Source organism: Columba livia, chromosome 8 (assembly GCF_036013475.1).
Source record: "Columba livia isolate bColLiv1 breed racing homer chromosome 8, bColLiv1.pat.W.v2, whole genome shotgun sequence".
Classification (NCBI taxonomy): Eukaryota; Metazoa; Chordata; class Aves; order Columbiformes; family Columbidae; genus Columba; species Columba livia.
The window spans coordinates 14,427,247-14,441,337 of NC_088609.1; the positions used below are offsets into that span (position 1 = coordinate 14,427,247).

Genomic DNA, 14,091 nt, shown 5'->3' on the forward strand with positions numbered 1-14,091 from the left:
TCTGGGCTGGGTTTTTGATGCTTTATTTTTCATAGACTTCAGCATATTTGCACATTTCAGACTGCTTTGTTCTGAATCCTTATCAGATTTCTAGTGATGATTAAGAAGAAAGTTTGTTTCATTTTAATCCTTGGTAGCTTGGTCACTTCCAAAATTCCCCTGCCTCCCTACATCACCTCAATTGTTCAGGGTGGAGTTGTGGCCAAACTTCTGAAGATATAGACCGCATGTCTCCAGGTGACTCTGTGGAGCTATCCTGATAGTTGTGGTGGGGAAAGGTGGAAATATATACAGATCAGATCATGACCTGCACACATAGACCCAAATATGCCATTCAGACAGATTAAGTATCTGTCCAGGGCAGTGAAATATTTAGGGCAGTAAAAGCTGTAGTGATCCTTTCAAGTATGAGTGGTGGGGAAAGGCATAAATTTGCAGTCTGCCAGGAAACCTCTGTGTGGGTGCCTGTGAGCGCACTAATGGGCTTGATTTGTGTGCAGAGCTGATCTGCATGCAAAGACACAACACAGCAAATGAAATGGAGTGGCAGCTTGAGAGTCCAGATCACTTGTTCACTGGTCTGAGCATGATGTGATGGACCTTTTGTCCATGAGTAGTTTAAATTGGCTTTGCTAAGGCACCAGGAGATCAGGTGCCTCCAGTTTACAGCAGCACCCAGACTCCATCTGCATCTGCTCTCCCTTTGCATCCCTCTGCCTGCAACGTTGGATGCCACCGCTGAGTCAGAAGTTTGTACACACCAACGTATATGAGAGGTATCTGCGTAATGTGACAGGGATTGGCAAGACTCTAATTTCCATGATGCCATCCGAGGAGCCACAGGTAGTGCATGGAAAGCTGCTGAATAAAATCTTGACTCAGCAGAAGAAAGTGGTAAAGCACTAATTTTGTGAGGATCAAGATTTCGCTGTTTTTATGAACAGGAATCGTACAAAAAAAAAATTTGGCTTCCAGAAACAGTGGCATTAAGATACACATGCCTTATTTCAAAATTGTTGTTAGTGTTGGTATGAAGGTGAATTGGGCTGTGTTTCTCAAATACATTATTTGAGATCTTGAATCTTAGAGGAGCCAGGGCTCTAACTGTATAGAGATACTAGATCTGCAGTGCCATGAAGCTACAATGCAGAGTGGACAAAGTATATGCATATCATCGCATGTGAGTATGTGTTTGTATAAGTGCGTGTACACATTCATTAAGTATCTGAGTGCATTATATGGGACTGTTGATGCATGAATGTGCATATGCATGTATTTGTGCTCACCTGAGTGAGTTCCCAGAGCACATCACAGAGACGGAGCCTCCACTGCAGTTACCTGTTGTCTGTAACACTCAAACTTAGCACTGAGCAATGCAAAAACACCCTTCTCATGGCCTAGTAGCTGGAAATTTTAATTTATTTATTCAGATTTAACTTGAAACAGTGAGTTTTGTTATGAATGCTATGCAGTGTTTTATGACTAAGTTATCTAATGAAACGAGTGCTTAAGAAGTCAGAATTGCTCAGGTTACTGGTTGTATAAATGCTAAGAACAGATCTGAATGATACGGCTAGTAAAGAAAAGGGTGCAGAATAACAGCAGAGTTTCTTTGGATTGATCTTCAAATGGATCAGGTCTTCTCATAATAGTCCGTGCTCATCTGCTCTAGTGTATAGTATTTCAGACATCTGAAACCAGGTTCTTACATGCCACAAATAGCTTCTCTTTCTCTCTGTCTGTAGCAGCTAATTGTTATTGCCCACAGTTGTTCCTGTGCCAATTAACATCTAAGAGAACTCATCAGAACACTTGTTCTTTCTTTAAATTTTACTGTTCTGACACAGTCCTTAAACATTCAGTACTTCAGACAGAACATGTGAGATATTTATTACCCTTGTGTTATTATAGAGCTACACACCATGTCTTTAGTGACAGATGAAATGAACAGCACAAAATGTTGTGTTTCATCCATAAATTTCAACAGATGTTTGAATGTTGGTTGATTTATTGCATGTCCAATTTAGATCTTACACTGTTCTCATTGTGGCTGCACATGGTTTATTTAATAGTACTTTACAATGATTTTTTTATGACTTTTTCAGTTTGAAGGGTGCAACAAGGCATTTTCTAGGCTCGAGAACCTTAAGATTCACCTCCGGAGTCATACTGGGGAGAAGCCATACCTTTGTCAGCATCCCGGCTGCCAGAAAGCTTTCAGCAACTCCAGCGACCGGGCGAAGCATCAGCGAACACACCTGGATACCGTAAGCACATTTTCATACTGGGAGTTGCACTGAGTTTTCCAATGGTCCTTCTACACAATCTGTTCTGCAACTGGAGGGTGACTTTTCCTTCAGTTACAGAAAACTCAGCTATAAAGATCTGTGCTTTTGTTTTGAATTGTATGTGCTCTGAGAAATGAAAAAATCTTTATTACAGAAAGGCAAATTCAGCTCTTACTCATGCTAAGGAGTAAATTACTCAGGAATAGGTTACTCAGAAATAAGTTACTTAGCAAACTCTCCCATTGTTCTCATTCCAGTAAGAGGAGGCAGCAGTAGAATAAGGTACAGTGTGAATGAAAGCTGAGTCATTGCTGCTGACCTAAATGTGTGTCCTTGTCTTCTTCGTGTCCTGTGTTGCTTCAATAAAGTCTGTTCTGGAGGAATGCGAGAGCAGTTCAGACATCTCAGTGGAAGGTAAATGCATCTGAGTTCTGACATAGTTTTGTAAAGATAAAAATACATCTGTCTGGTAAATGTATGAAATTTGTTAAGTACCCTCCATCAGAATTAACTTAAAAACCAAATTATTTTCATATGTACAGTTGGTAGATTCTGGCTCAACTCTACCAGGCTTCTCACTTGTATTGCAGAGAAAATGGAAGCCTGTATACTAGTCCTAGGTTCTGATAAAATTAAATCACTATATTTTTGGGAAAAAAACTAAGTAGACAACTTTGCAGACCAGTTAAGTCCTCAGCATAAAGCTTGTAAAGAATCACAGAGAGAGTTGTTCCTTTGTCTTTTTCAAATAAGTGAATATATGGTTTAATGTTTAGCCAAGTGTTTATGGGGCAGAACTTTTGAGTTTAATTGATATTTACTTTTTAAGCAGTTACACATTTCAGACAGTGCAGCATTAAGGAATGTCTAATGTACATTATGCCTTGCAAAAACAAACAAGTAAGAGAAGCGAGTCAGTCACATTTTCCAAACCAAAGCACACTTACAATAACAATGTTTTATTTATTTGAAAGTCAACCTCAGATATTTGAATTTGTAATTAGTTTTAAAATGCATCTCTCTTGAAAGTGGATATATTAACCTGAGTGCATGGTTTTGAAATTTAACTGCTTGAATCTAATAGATACATTTTTTTATTAGCCAAAGTCACAAATGGAATGCCATTTTTTAGTTTTGAAAGAGAATTCAAATATTTACTAAAATAAGCAAAAATTCTTATATCTGTTGATCTGTGCATTACTGAAGACAAATCTCTTAACTTTCTATTTTCTTTTCTTCTCCCTTTATCTCTGTCTTTATTGTCTGAAATGCTCATAAATCAGGAAAAAGGTACAGTAATAATTTTCTACTAACTTTCTTAAATGCCTGAAAACATCCTCTGTGCTATTCTGTTACAGATTATTTAAAACTCTTCCTGTAGTCCACAGTAACTAACTTCCACTCACCTGGTTTTATTGAAGTTGTGTGGTTTAGCTTAGCGTATTGTGTGAATGTGAAAATTAACAGAGCTGCAGGATGGTGCTACTGTAAAGCCTGCACATTGCGTTAGCTCCGTGGAGAAAATAACTGCCTGGAATGTCAAAACAAAGAGCCATGAACCCTTTCAAGGGTAGTCAGATTTTCATCTAGTTTCCCTAAGTTGAACAATACTATCGCTAATTTGGATGATGTGAATTTGAATGGTTTGAAAAATACTCTGCTAGTTTTTCTGCAAAGGGATTTGTTGAAGTTTTCCATAGTTTTTCCTCAGGTGTCAGTTCTCTGTGTTCCAGACACTCTCAATAAATCTACTTTGCCCTGTAACTTTCTGGGTAGGTGCTGTGTTAGCCTGTAAGGTCATGAGTTGGTGAATGATTCTATTATTCCTTCAGAAATTTCCTGCTGGCTGGACAGAGCAGCAATACTTATCCTCTGGAGGTACTTAGAAAGAAAAGGGGTTTATACAGACTGCTCATTCCTTATTGAGTGCATTTGGAACTGGCTTTAAAGCTTCTCAATGTAGGTCACTCCATCATTTATCTTCTCCAAAAGGAGAATCTGTAAATAATTTCAGAGATTTACTGGTGTATGCTAGTTTGATTGAATCTCTACTAAATCATCTGGAAGTAGATCCTTCTCCTAGGTAGAAACAGAACAAAGGGAATGTATCTGTCCTTGTGGTAAAAAGGGCACGTCATCACTCCTCCAGGAGCAGAGCAACTTGTTTAAAGGACCTCACAGTCACTTCTCCGAAAACTGGTGTGGTTTTGTTTTTGTTTTTCCTTTTTGTGCATCCTCTTTCTGAAACCAAGGAGATTAAAGAATGTGAGACTGAGGTTACGGCAAACCAGTTTCCTACCTTTGGGAAGACACCAAAAGGACTTAGAGTCCAAGTGAGAAGGCTAAGGTAATGTTAACAGATGAGGCAAGAAAACAGAGAAAAAAAGAATGTCCTGCCTAACTTTAAAACTTTGTGAGCTTTGGCATGCAGCTCTATTTTGCTCTCACTTAAGTCAATGGTTACTTAATAACAAGTGCCAGAGTCCCTTTGTTCAACTTGGTAATTGCACATTCATTTGGAGGTTGTAGTGTAACAGATAGTGTTTCATTTGCTGGGAGTAGGCATAGCTAAGAAGAGAACTTGGAGAGGCTTTCAGTCATCAGGACTTCAGAATGAGCAGTTAAATTGGAGCATCCTCATTTATTTATGCTTTTATTTTCCTATGAGAAAAGGGGACTGGACCTGCGTGCCCAGACTCAGATGGCTTTCCAGGAGACAGGGCTCATGCTGTGCCACATAAAGTGGTAAGCTCTGACATGTGCCAAAATCAGCTGGAAAGATCTTCCCAACAAAATCAACAGTGGGTTTTTCCTTCTGTATTGATTTGCTCCAATGTTAATGTTTGATGGAGGTTGTTTGGTTAGGGGTTACAAAAAGAAAATACTGCTGTTGTTATTCAAAACAGGAATGAGGTATGAAGCAAACTAAATGTGTGCTATGCCACAAGTTTTGCTCTGCTGCATATGGGACAGTTGTTGTAAAAACTATGTAAATCAGAACTCAAAACCACATTTTCTATATTTATAATTATACTAGGTGATCTCAGGATCGTTTTGTCTAGTGTAAAGGCTACGAAAAAAGTAATGCTCTCAAAACCCATTCAGTTACATCTCATTAGCATTTAATTCAGCCCAGTATCCAACATGCCAGAGTACAGTTGTGTCAAGTGCTGTCGGTGCTTGCTTGGAGTGCAAAACCAGAGCGATCAATATGGTTATTCTGTGTGCATCATGTCTGGCTTGTGTACATGGAGGAGACAAAGCAAATCTCAAACCAGCAAACAGAGGAAATAGCTCAGGCTTAACAGAAATGGCCGTACTTCAGCTCTCTGTATGAGATTGTAGAGATGCAGAGGAATATGAAGTCTTTTCCCTTTCCTCACATTTACAGAAACCCTATGCCTGTCAGATTCCTGGCTGCTCCAAACGCTACACTGACCCCAGCTCTCTGCGCAAACATGTGAAAGCTCATTCAGCCAAAGAACAACAGGTGCGTAAGAAGGTAAGACCCACTAGGCAAAAAGTGACACATCTCCAGGTCTCCTCAATATAGTTATTTATAATTTCACTTCAGTTTGTATATTTTCAAATCAGTATTCTGCAATATTCATAGCATAAAACTTAAGAGGAGCTAATGTTCCTGTTGGTTTTTAATCACTATTGTTAACCAGTCCACTTTAGAGCTTTATACTTTCAAGGCTACCACCCTATAATTTGTTTGCCCCGCACTTGCTCTCCAAGCACTTCTTTCCCATTCATCTATCACATGCAAGCCCAAATTCTGCTGTCATCCACATATGATGTCCATGTATTGAGTCTCTGCAATAAGCTAGTAAATACATGTTGCAGATCATCTAAAACACAAATGAGATTAAGCCAGGATACTATGGAAACGTCAGGAAAGGAGCACTTGTAATAGATGAGAATGAAAACCCCCCACTTTTCCCACCACATCTGTATTTTAAATGCATTTATAAATAATTTCAAACCCAGACTGCTAGTTATGTTTTCACTACTCTTAGATTAAAACAAGTATTTTGGTTTCTGTGGGCTAAATCCTGAATTCATTATTAATGGGGTGTGCTTATGGGCACCAACCCAGGATCAGAGACTTGTTTATTACACATTTGTACACACAGTTTGTAAAAAGATGATTGGGACCCCACAGAGCTGATCTGTGACAGAACAGACCATGAGTATACTTCAGGCCCAGGAGTGGAAGGGAATGCAAGTCTTAGCAAGCAATTACAATTAGTTCAATAAGCAGCAATGACGTCTTCCCTCAGCTGCCTCGCCACTGCCAAGAGCATCATGGATAAGACAGCAAAGCGTGTTTAAAGGATGGAGCACAGAGCAGAAATGACAGCCTGATGAGATAGACCTAGGGAGCAGCTAGTTTGGAAAAATGTCAAAAGAACTAGAAGTACTGGAGAGCAAGGAGAGGAACATATGGAGGGAAGAGACAATAGCAGAACCCAGGTGATCATAGTTGCAGAATTTGGGATGAGCTGTGGAGGAGATGGATGTCAAAAAGATCTTATTTTTGTTCTTGAATACAGCTGTGATGAGTTCATACTGATTTATCCTTTTGTCAGCCATGCCCTGTCTTATGCCACTTCCCTCCTGCATGAATGATGTCCCCTACAGTTTGCACTATGCTAGATTCACCGACCTGAACTTATGGTCCCCTTCCATAGAACATTTGTCTATCCCCCAATTCTTAATCAGGTGTATGGTGCCCAAGTAACAGTTCCTAGAATATCAGTGTCCAGAGTTGTGCGTGCTATTTTAAATAGTCAAGAAACACTCACTACATGAGGATCTTTGTGCCTGGCAGTAACACTGTTCATGCCTGGCACCCATCCACAGAATCAAGTTGTTGTCTCTGTGTATATCACATTCAGTCAGAACTCTCAGCCTGGCAGGACTGGAAAGGAACACCAAATTTTCAAGCCCAGTTTTATACTATCAGGCCATGTGGTTTCACTACAGCACTTGACAAGGTTCCACAGGGTGTGCTGTGCACATGCCTCGCATGCCACAGGTCACGAAGTTCCCACTGCTTCCCTAGCGTGACCTTTAGATCTCAATGAGAGTAAGAGTCAGAAGGGCACCAAAGTATTTTGCAATGGCAAGATCATTGTGACAGGAAGATTTTGTTATATTATATTCTCATCTGATTGTGGAAAGCAACCAGGCTCCCTAATCCAAAGGAAAGAACCCCCATCTTTCCTTCCTGTGGTTGTTGACATATTTCTTGGGGGAAGGAAGGAGGGAATTATTTCCTAATACCAAACATGGGTATCATTTGTTCAGCTCTGTGTACTGGGCTGACTGCATTAACGTGTTAACATCCTTTACATCTGGGACAAAGGAACAGGCCCCACTGTTATACTCTGTCACCTGCTGAGGCCTGTTTCCAGTTCTACAGAGGAAGGTGGGAAAAAAACCCTAAATCCCTACTTTGCATTAAGGGGCACAAAGTACATCCTCTATAAGCAACAGGAGGCCTTAAGCCTAGAATCAACACAGGACCAATGCGTTATACACAGGTTGCAAACTCAAGCTGCCTGGATGTACCAAGACTTCAAATATCCAGGGTTTCATATCTCTCAAGCTTGAGGAATTTTCCTGAATGCATATACATACCCTCCCATAGACTTTTTAAGTCTGTCTTAAAATAACATTAGTTCCTTGCCTCCCACACTGTATTTGGTAGACCAGTCTACATCTGCGCTTCTCCAGTGGTTTGAAATCATCTTCAGATTTCCTGTCTCATTTATCTATGATAACTTTATGAATACTTGATCCTTTGTCTTTTTTCCTTGAACTTAAAGGGCATCTGAAAAAGCAGCAGATTTAAAGTACATTTTGATCAGGCTCTCTTAAAAGGGACCAAAGCAAATCTGACTCATAAAGAAATAATAAAACGCCCCAAATATTTCACTTAAACATATTATAGGAGAAAATCCCTTTCACAACTAAGTAAATCTCAGTGTTATTGAAACGGTGACAGGCTACTTTGGGAAAAAGCGCAAAAGACTATTTGTACTTGCTCATTTTTGGTTATAACTCGGCAAAGGCAGTTGTCTGTGTCAGCTTCCCCAGAGTTCTGAGTGGAAATGACTTCACCAAGAAAGAAAAATTAAGAAGCTGCTCTGCCCACATGTCTCCAGCTATGCTACCAGAATGTGCCATCTCTGATCTAAAATAAAATGCCCTGAGATTAGACTTACATCAAAGGAATCCTGAATATTTAGTTCATAGCATAGAAGGTGAGTGCAGTAGTAATATCTGGTTGTTCTGAAAGGCTTTACAAGCACAAAATAGGAGAAAGTTAGCTGTTAATGTAGTAGTAGTTTAAGTTTAATTGACTGCAGATGCACTTTGTGATCCAAATGTTAGATGTTTATCTTGAACCAACAAATGGCTGCATAGCTGAATTCTAAATAGGTCTGCCTGGACCTTTTATTTAGAATAACCAGACCCAGGGGAGATCGGTATGCAAAACTGTAAACGTAAAGACAATAACTATTTATTAATGGCTATAGAATATGATGGCTGTTTGTGTAATGTGAGCACTGTATTATGACAAAAGCTTGGCAACATCAGCATGTTTGAAAGAGAATTAGAAATGCTTTTCTTTCTTAATTCTCCTCTCCTGCTGTTTTTAATATGATCGACATTGTGGTTTTCAAGAGTTTGCTTCAGACACTTTTGCCAGAGCTTTAATTTACATGGAGAACAGCTGACATATCGGTGATACCTATTACACATTACTGACAGCATATTATTCCGCCAGTTCTAATCTGATAAGCACAAACACTTTTCTTTCTCTATCAAATGTCTTTCCAAGTGTCACAGCTACAGAGTGATGCAATCCTTTTGTCACAGAACCCCAGAATCTACAGAAAGCCTGAAAATATGCAGTTAAATTACTCAAGAAGTTTTGAAGAAGCACAGGGTACATTATTTTCTGAAGCAAACTGATGTTGATTTAAGGTTAGCACACTTACCTTGTGCGCTTAAGAAAACCAGAATTCTCTCTAGTTAAAAATACCAAGTAATAGGTACATCCTTAATTACACAGAGTTACTAGGAATGATGTTTTGTTCCTTCCTTTATACATAATAATTAAGCAAAGATAGATTAATTTAATTAGAAGTCATTTGGTTTACTTTGAAGTAAAATGTTTCTTTATCCTCCTCTTGTAGCTAAATTCATGTACCGATATCGAACAAGATGTACTAAGTGAATGCTTAGCTATACAACAACTCCACACATCTTCACAACACATTTTGGATGGAAAATGTGGTAGATCCGTAGGTCATCATGATTTAATTACAGGTAAGAAAACTTCTAGTAAGTATGGTGCTAAGTATGTCATATAATACAGGACTAGAAAGAGAAAAGCTTATGGGGCTGATTTGAAAAAAAAAAATATAAAAATTAAATAATTTTGCGAGTTGTTTGCTAAGACCTGACTTTTTTTTTTTTTTTTCAGAGTTAGTCAGCCAAAAAACTTGTAATAATGTCACCTGAAGCGGGCGGCAGCCCTGCTGAAAGTCAGCCTCCATCCATTTTGTTCTCTTTTAAAAAGTTTGCTTTGGCTTCAGCAAAATGCAGGTCCATGAGCTTTGCTAAAGACAAACGAGTGCTCTAGCAAAGACAGATGCATGCGGCAATAAGGTTTTTCCAGTTCTTCAGGAGCTTCGGAAAAGCTGATGAGGCTGTGTGTTATCATGCATTGTGTGATTACAACAAATGCTATGGTGATGTATGAATGGGGCGAAAGCTTGCATTTGAAATGTCAAACATGTTGTTTTAATTCTGTTTTCTGGTATTTAATCTTTCTTTCATTCCTTCTTGTCTGTCTTTCTTGTGGTTTGAACAAGAGCTGGCCCCTTTCAGCAACCTTAGACTGTTCTGTACATTTTAAATGAACAGAAAAAGGCGGTTCCATTCCCTTCTGCTGAAAATAAGATCTAGATTCACAACTTTGGAACCACAGCAGAGGATCCTGAATCAGGGATGTAACAATCCCAGGTTCTGTGTTTAGCCAGTAGAGAGAAAGAGGAACTCTCCAAGGCCATCGGTTTAACTGCAATCTGCCTCACCCTGTGAAGGCACTCATATCCTTCCACTGATTCTAGAGATTACAGTGCCAAACATTTAACTTAGCTGTTTCCCCTCTCAAATCTCTTTCTGCCCATGTAACTATTTAGCCCCTTTTCAAATTTTCTTATTTATTTTATTCTTGGCTTCAGCAACATGACATGTATCAGTGAGTTGCAAAGCCTACACTTTGGCAGAGGACAGTTTGAATCATGGAATCATAGAATAGTTTGAGTTGGACAGGCTCTTCCATGCTCCCCCAGTGCCACCCCTGCCATGAGCAGGGACATCTTCACCAGCTCAGGTTGCTCAGAGCCGCGTCCAGCCTGGCCTGGGATGTCTCCAGGGATGGGGCATCCACCACCTCTCTGGGCAACTTGGGCCAGGGTCTCACCACCCTCATTGCAAAAAATGTCTTCGTTATCTTTAGCCTGAATCTACTCTCTTTTAGTTTAAAACCATTACCGCTTGTCCTATTGCAATGGGCCCTATTAAAAATCTGTCCCCATCTTTCTTATAAGTCCCCTTTAACTATTGAAAGGCCACAATAAGGTCTCCCTGGAGCCTTCTCTTTGCCAGGTTAAACAAACCCTGCTCTCTCAGCCTTTCCCTATAGGAGCAAGTCTTTGGATTGCAGAGCAGAGCAAAGGTGAGACAAAAAAAGGTGGAGATGCCACTTTTCTAAACTTTTCTTTGAAACTTGGTCAATACAAGAAAATTTTCAGTGCTATTAAAATCCAGCATTATTCATAAAACAATTTAGCTTAGTGCTAAATTTATCTATCTTGATATAAGATGTAGTTTATTCTCTTTCAGTTCCACTGTGGAGGATAGGCTTTACTTGATATTGCTAAATAAGTTTTTAAATTGATTTAGTAACTGAGTATAAGCTTTCCAGACAAACCCTAGCTTATTTTGGTTGAGGTTTAGAGAAATACAATGGTAAACTGGGATTAGAAAACAGAAATGCCTGTGCTAGTTCCCCTACACCAAGGGAAGAGCTGATACACTTTAATAATATATTTTGGTTTCTAAAACCAAAATAATGAACTACTACAAATTACTTAGGCAAGAATCTCCTGCTTTTCTTCTCATTCCAAATCTTAAAAACTAAAAACTCATCCTGCTTGACAACTCTTACTCTCTAGTTCAAGACACACTGAAATGTTGGAGTGTAACTGGTGAACAGAATGGAGTAGAAAGGGAAATAACCCATCATTCTAGTATTGTTCCCCTGGGAGTCTGCACTCATGGCTTATATGTGGCTCCTTGAAAAGCGGCAGGAAGCTGCAGGGACTTGGAGGGATGATTTCTATTCTCTGCCTTTGTCATTGGCACTCTTAAGATCTGCGAGGGCAGCACGTGGCCTGTGCTCTCCACCTTTACAGCCCAGCATAGTTGCAGCATGGCTTGCCCTCTCACTTCCAGGCAGCACAGGAAAGACCAGTGAAATGTCCCTCAGAACAGGCTGCACTTAAGAGCCTCAGAAATAGCCTCAGATTTCAAGTGATAACAATAAAACAGGAAAAAAGTTATTAGCTTACAGATAAACAGATCATCCCTAAGCCTCTCAGTGTCATTTCTGAGAACCTCTTGTGAAATTAAGGATTTTATCTATCAATAATACTGGCTTTTTTCTGATATGATTTCTTTGTTGATTGTATCAATCCCTCACCAGGATGTTGTAAAAAACCTAGTAAATCTTCCCTGATATTCCCATCAGGTCACCCCGTTATGAGACCCCATCACATGCACAGTATGAAAACATGCCAGGGAAAATAAATCAAGAGTCAAAAGATTGTCTTACAGTTAAAATGAAGTTGCTTCATGCTATGTGTAGTACAATTGCTTAAGCAAAACTGTTCCTCTGTCATTGTTTAGAGCATATAAACTAAAGTGCTGTTCCTTACAGAACTAAAGCATAAGGACACTCCTGCTACAACCTACAGTTTGCAATGCTTACACATTTGCTCTTTCAAATAAGCAGAGGTAATATTTCTGGAGAAATCCACTATAATGCTCTATTTAGGTTATATATGGATAAGTACAGTATATTATGGCCTCTTCATTCCACTTGAAAATCTGAAAATGTTCATGGTTTGGGTTTTTGTTTTGAGGGCTTCCCAACCCCCCCCTCCTTTTTTTTTTTTTTCAAAGAAACCACATTATTATTGTGCAGAGCTCTGGGCTTTAGGGATCACTTGGATTCCTGAAGAGTTTCAGTTTTTTCTTTCTCCAAGTTAAAGCACATTTTAAATATGTCAAGGATGAAAGCCAATCACAGAGAAAATAAAAAAAAAGAAATATTTAATAAGCTCCCATCCCTTGTGTCCAACTTCAAAGAAGGTTTGTGCTTGGGACTGGGTAAGACAGTGAGCAAAAGAATGTTTTGCAGTCAGAGGAACCCATTGTTCGCTTAGATCTCCCTCCTTTTTTCTGCTTTTAACTAAGATGCTTCATGGCTGCACAGGTTCAACTCTAGCTGTGCCCAAGAGCTCTTATCACTCTCCCCACTCTCTCCACTCAGGTACTTCCACTCAGGCATTTCCTCTGGGCCTTTATTATTATTGTTGTTCTGGTCTCAGTTGGTATAAAGCTGGGGAAAAGAAAAGCTGCGAGTCACAGATGCTCAGAGTACTGTTTTGGCAACAGATGTTAAGGTGAAAGGCCAAGCTATTTAAAATATTGATTGATTACATATATTTACAATCCAAGATGGTCAATGCCTGAAGAGGCCCAGGGTGCACAGTCCTGAAATGGGTTGCACTTGCAGGAGAGGTCATTCAGAACACTCCAAAGGCTTCTGTGTGACTTCAGGTACTCAGGATAACTCACTGCTGAAAAAAGGGAAGAAAAACTTTAAATGAAGAGACATTTTAGAAGCATTGAAAATTATACTGAGGCTGGAACAGCAACTGCTCCTCCCTCCTTGACTTCTCCCATTGTAGAGACACTTGGTTCCCTGGGCAAAAGATCCATGCAGCAAAGACAGCATTTCTCTCCCCTCAAGCTGCTCTTCCCTACTGTCAGGACTTGGCAGTGGGAAGGACCTTATACACCCTTGTATCGGCGGGTACCTCCTGCTTCCCTGAACAAGGCAGTTCATTCTCTCTCTTTGCTGATAATCCGCCACTGTCAATATTTCCTTCTAAAAGCACCATCTGCCCGCTTAACACCCATGAACATGCTGTCAGGTAGTCATGCAGAGCGACAATAGCCCCAAACTTTGAGTGTCTTAATTCTGGAATAAAAATATGCATATCAATCAAAGCTTTTTACAGTCGAAATGAATTCCAGTAGCAGCATAAATGGCTGACAGCATGCATAGTGTGTAGTACAGTACACCCTGCACGTTGCCCATGACCAGAGACAGGTCTGTCCCTCTGAAGGAAGTAAACATTCTGTTAGAGTGCCCTTGTTTTTTACTGTGTAAGATAAACAACCTTTAATTTTAAGTAAGTACTGATTTGGTTCTCAGTGACTCAACAGAAATGACTAATGTCTTATTGCAGATTCACATGGAATCTCATAGTTAATCTCATCTTCCATTGTGTGTGCCACACGGCCCTCAAAGCACTCTTAATTACAGGCAGCCATCCCATGCAAGTGTAGCAAGTGAACAATAGAGTTGAGTATTTGTCTGTGTTGGCTCCTGTTTCAGCTTCCTCACTCTCCAGCAGCTTCAGGT

At 39.7% G+C, this 14,091-nt stretch overlaps 1 protein-coding gene and 1 long non-coding RNA gene across 7 annotated transcripts in view; one reads left to right on the forward strand and one right to left on the reverse strand.

Moving 5' to 3' along the window:
- The window catches only part of GLIS1 (GLIS family zinc finger 1), a 196,814-nt gene that overhangs the window by 154,899 nt on the left and 27,824 nt on the right, over positions 1–14,091 (forward strand). For 4 of the 6 annotated variants that reach the window (XM_065072105.1, XM_065072106.1, XM_065072103.1 and 1 more), the window contains exons 5-7: positions 2,106–2,267; positions 5,680–5,790; positions 9,503–9,635. In XM_065072105.1, coding sequence (XP_064928177.1) covers positions 2,106–2,267; positions 5,680–5,790; positions 9,503–9,635 — 406 coding nt within the window. The remainder of the gene's footprint in view (positions 1–2,105; positions 2,268–5,679; positions 5,791–9,502; positions 9,636–14,091) is intronic. The other 2 variants (XM_065072104.1, XM_065072102.1) reach the window with 1 other exon arrangement.
- LOC135580107 (uncharacterized) overlaps positions 12,985–14,091 on the reverse strand; it is a 58,994-nt gene continuing 57,887 nt past the window's right edge. The window contains exon 4 of the long non-coding RNA XR_010474284.1: positions 12,985–13,240. This is a non-coding gene — a long non-coding RNA (uncharacterized LOC135580107). The remainder of the gene's footprint in view (positions 13,241–14,091) is intronic.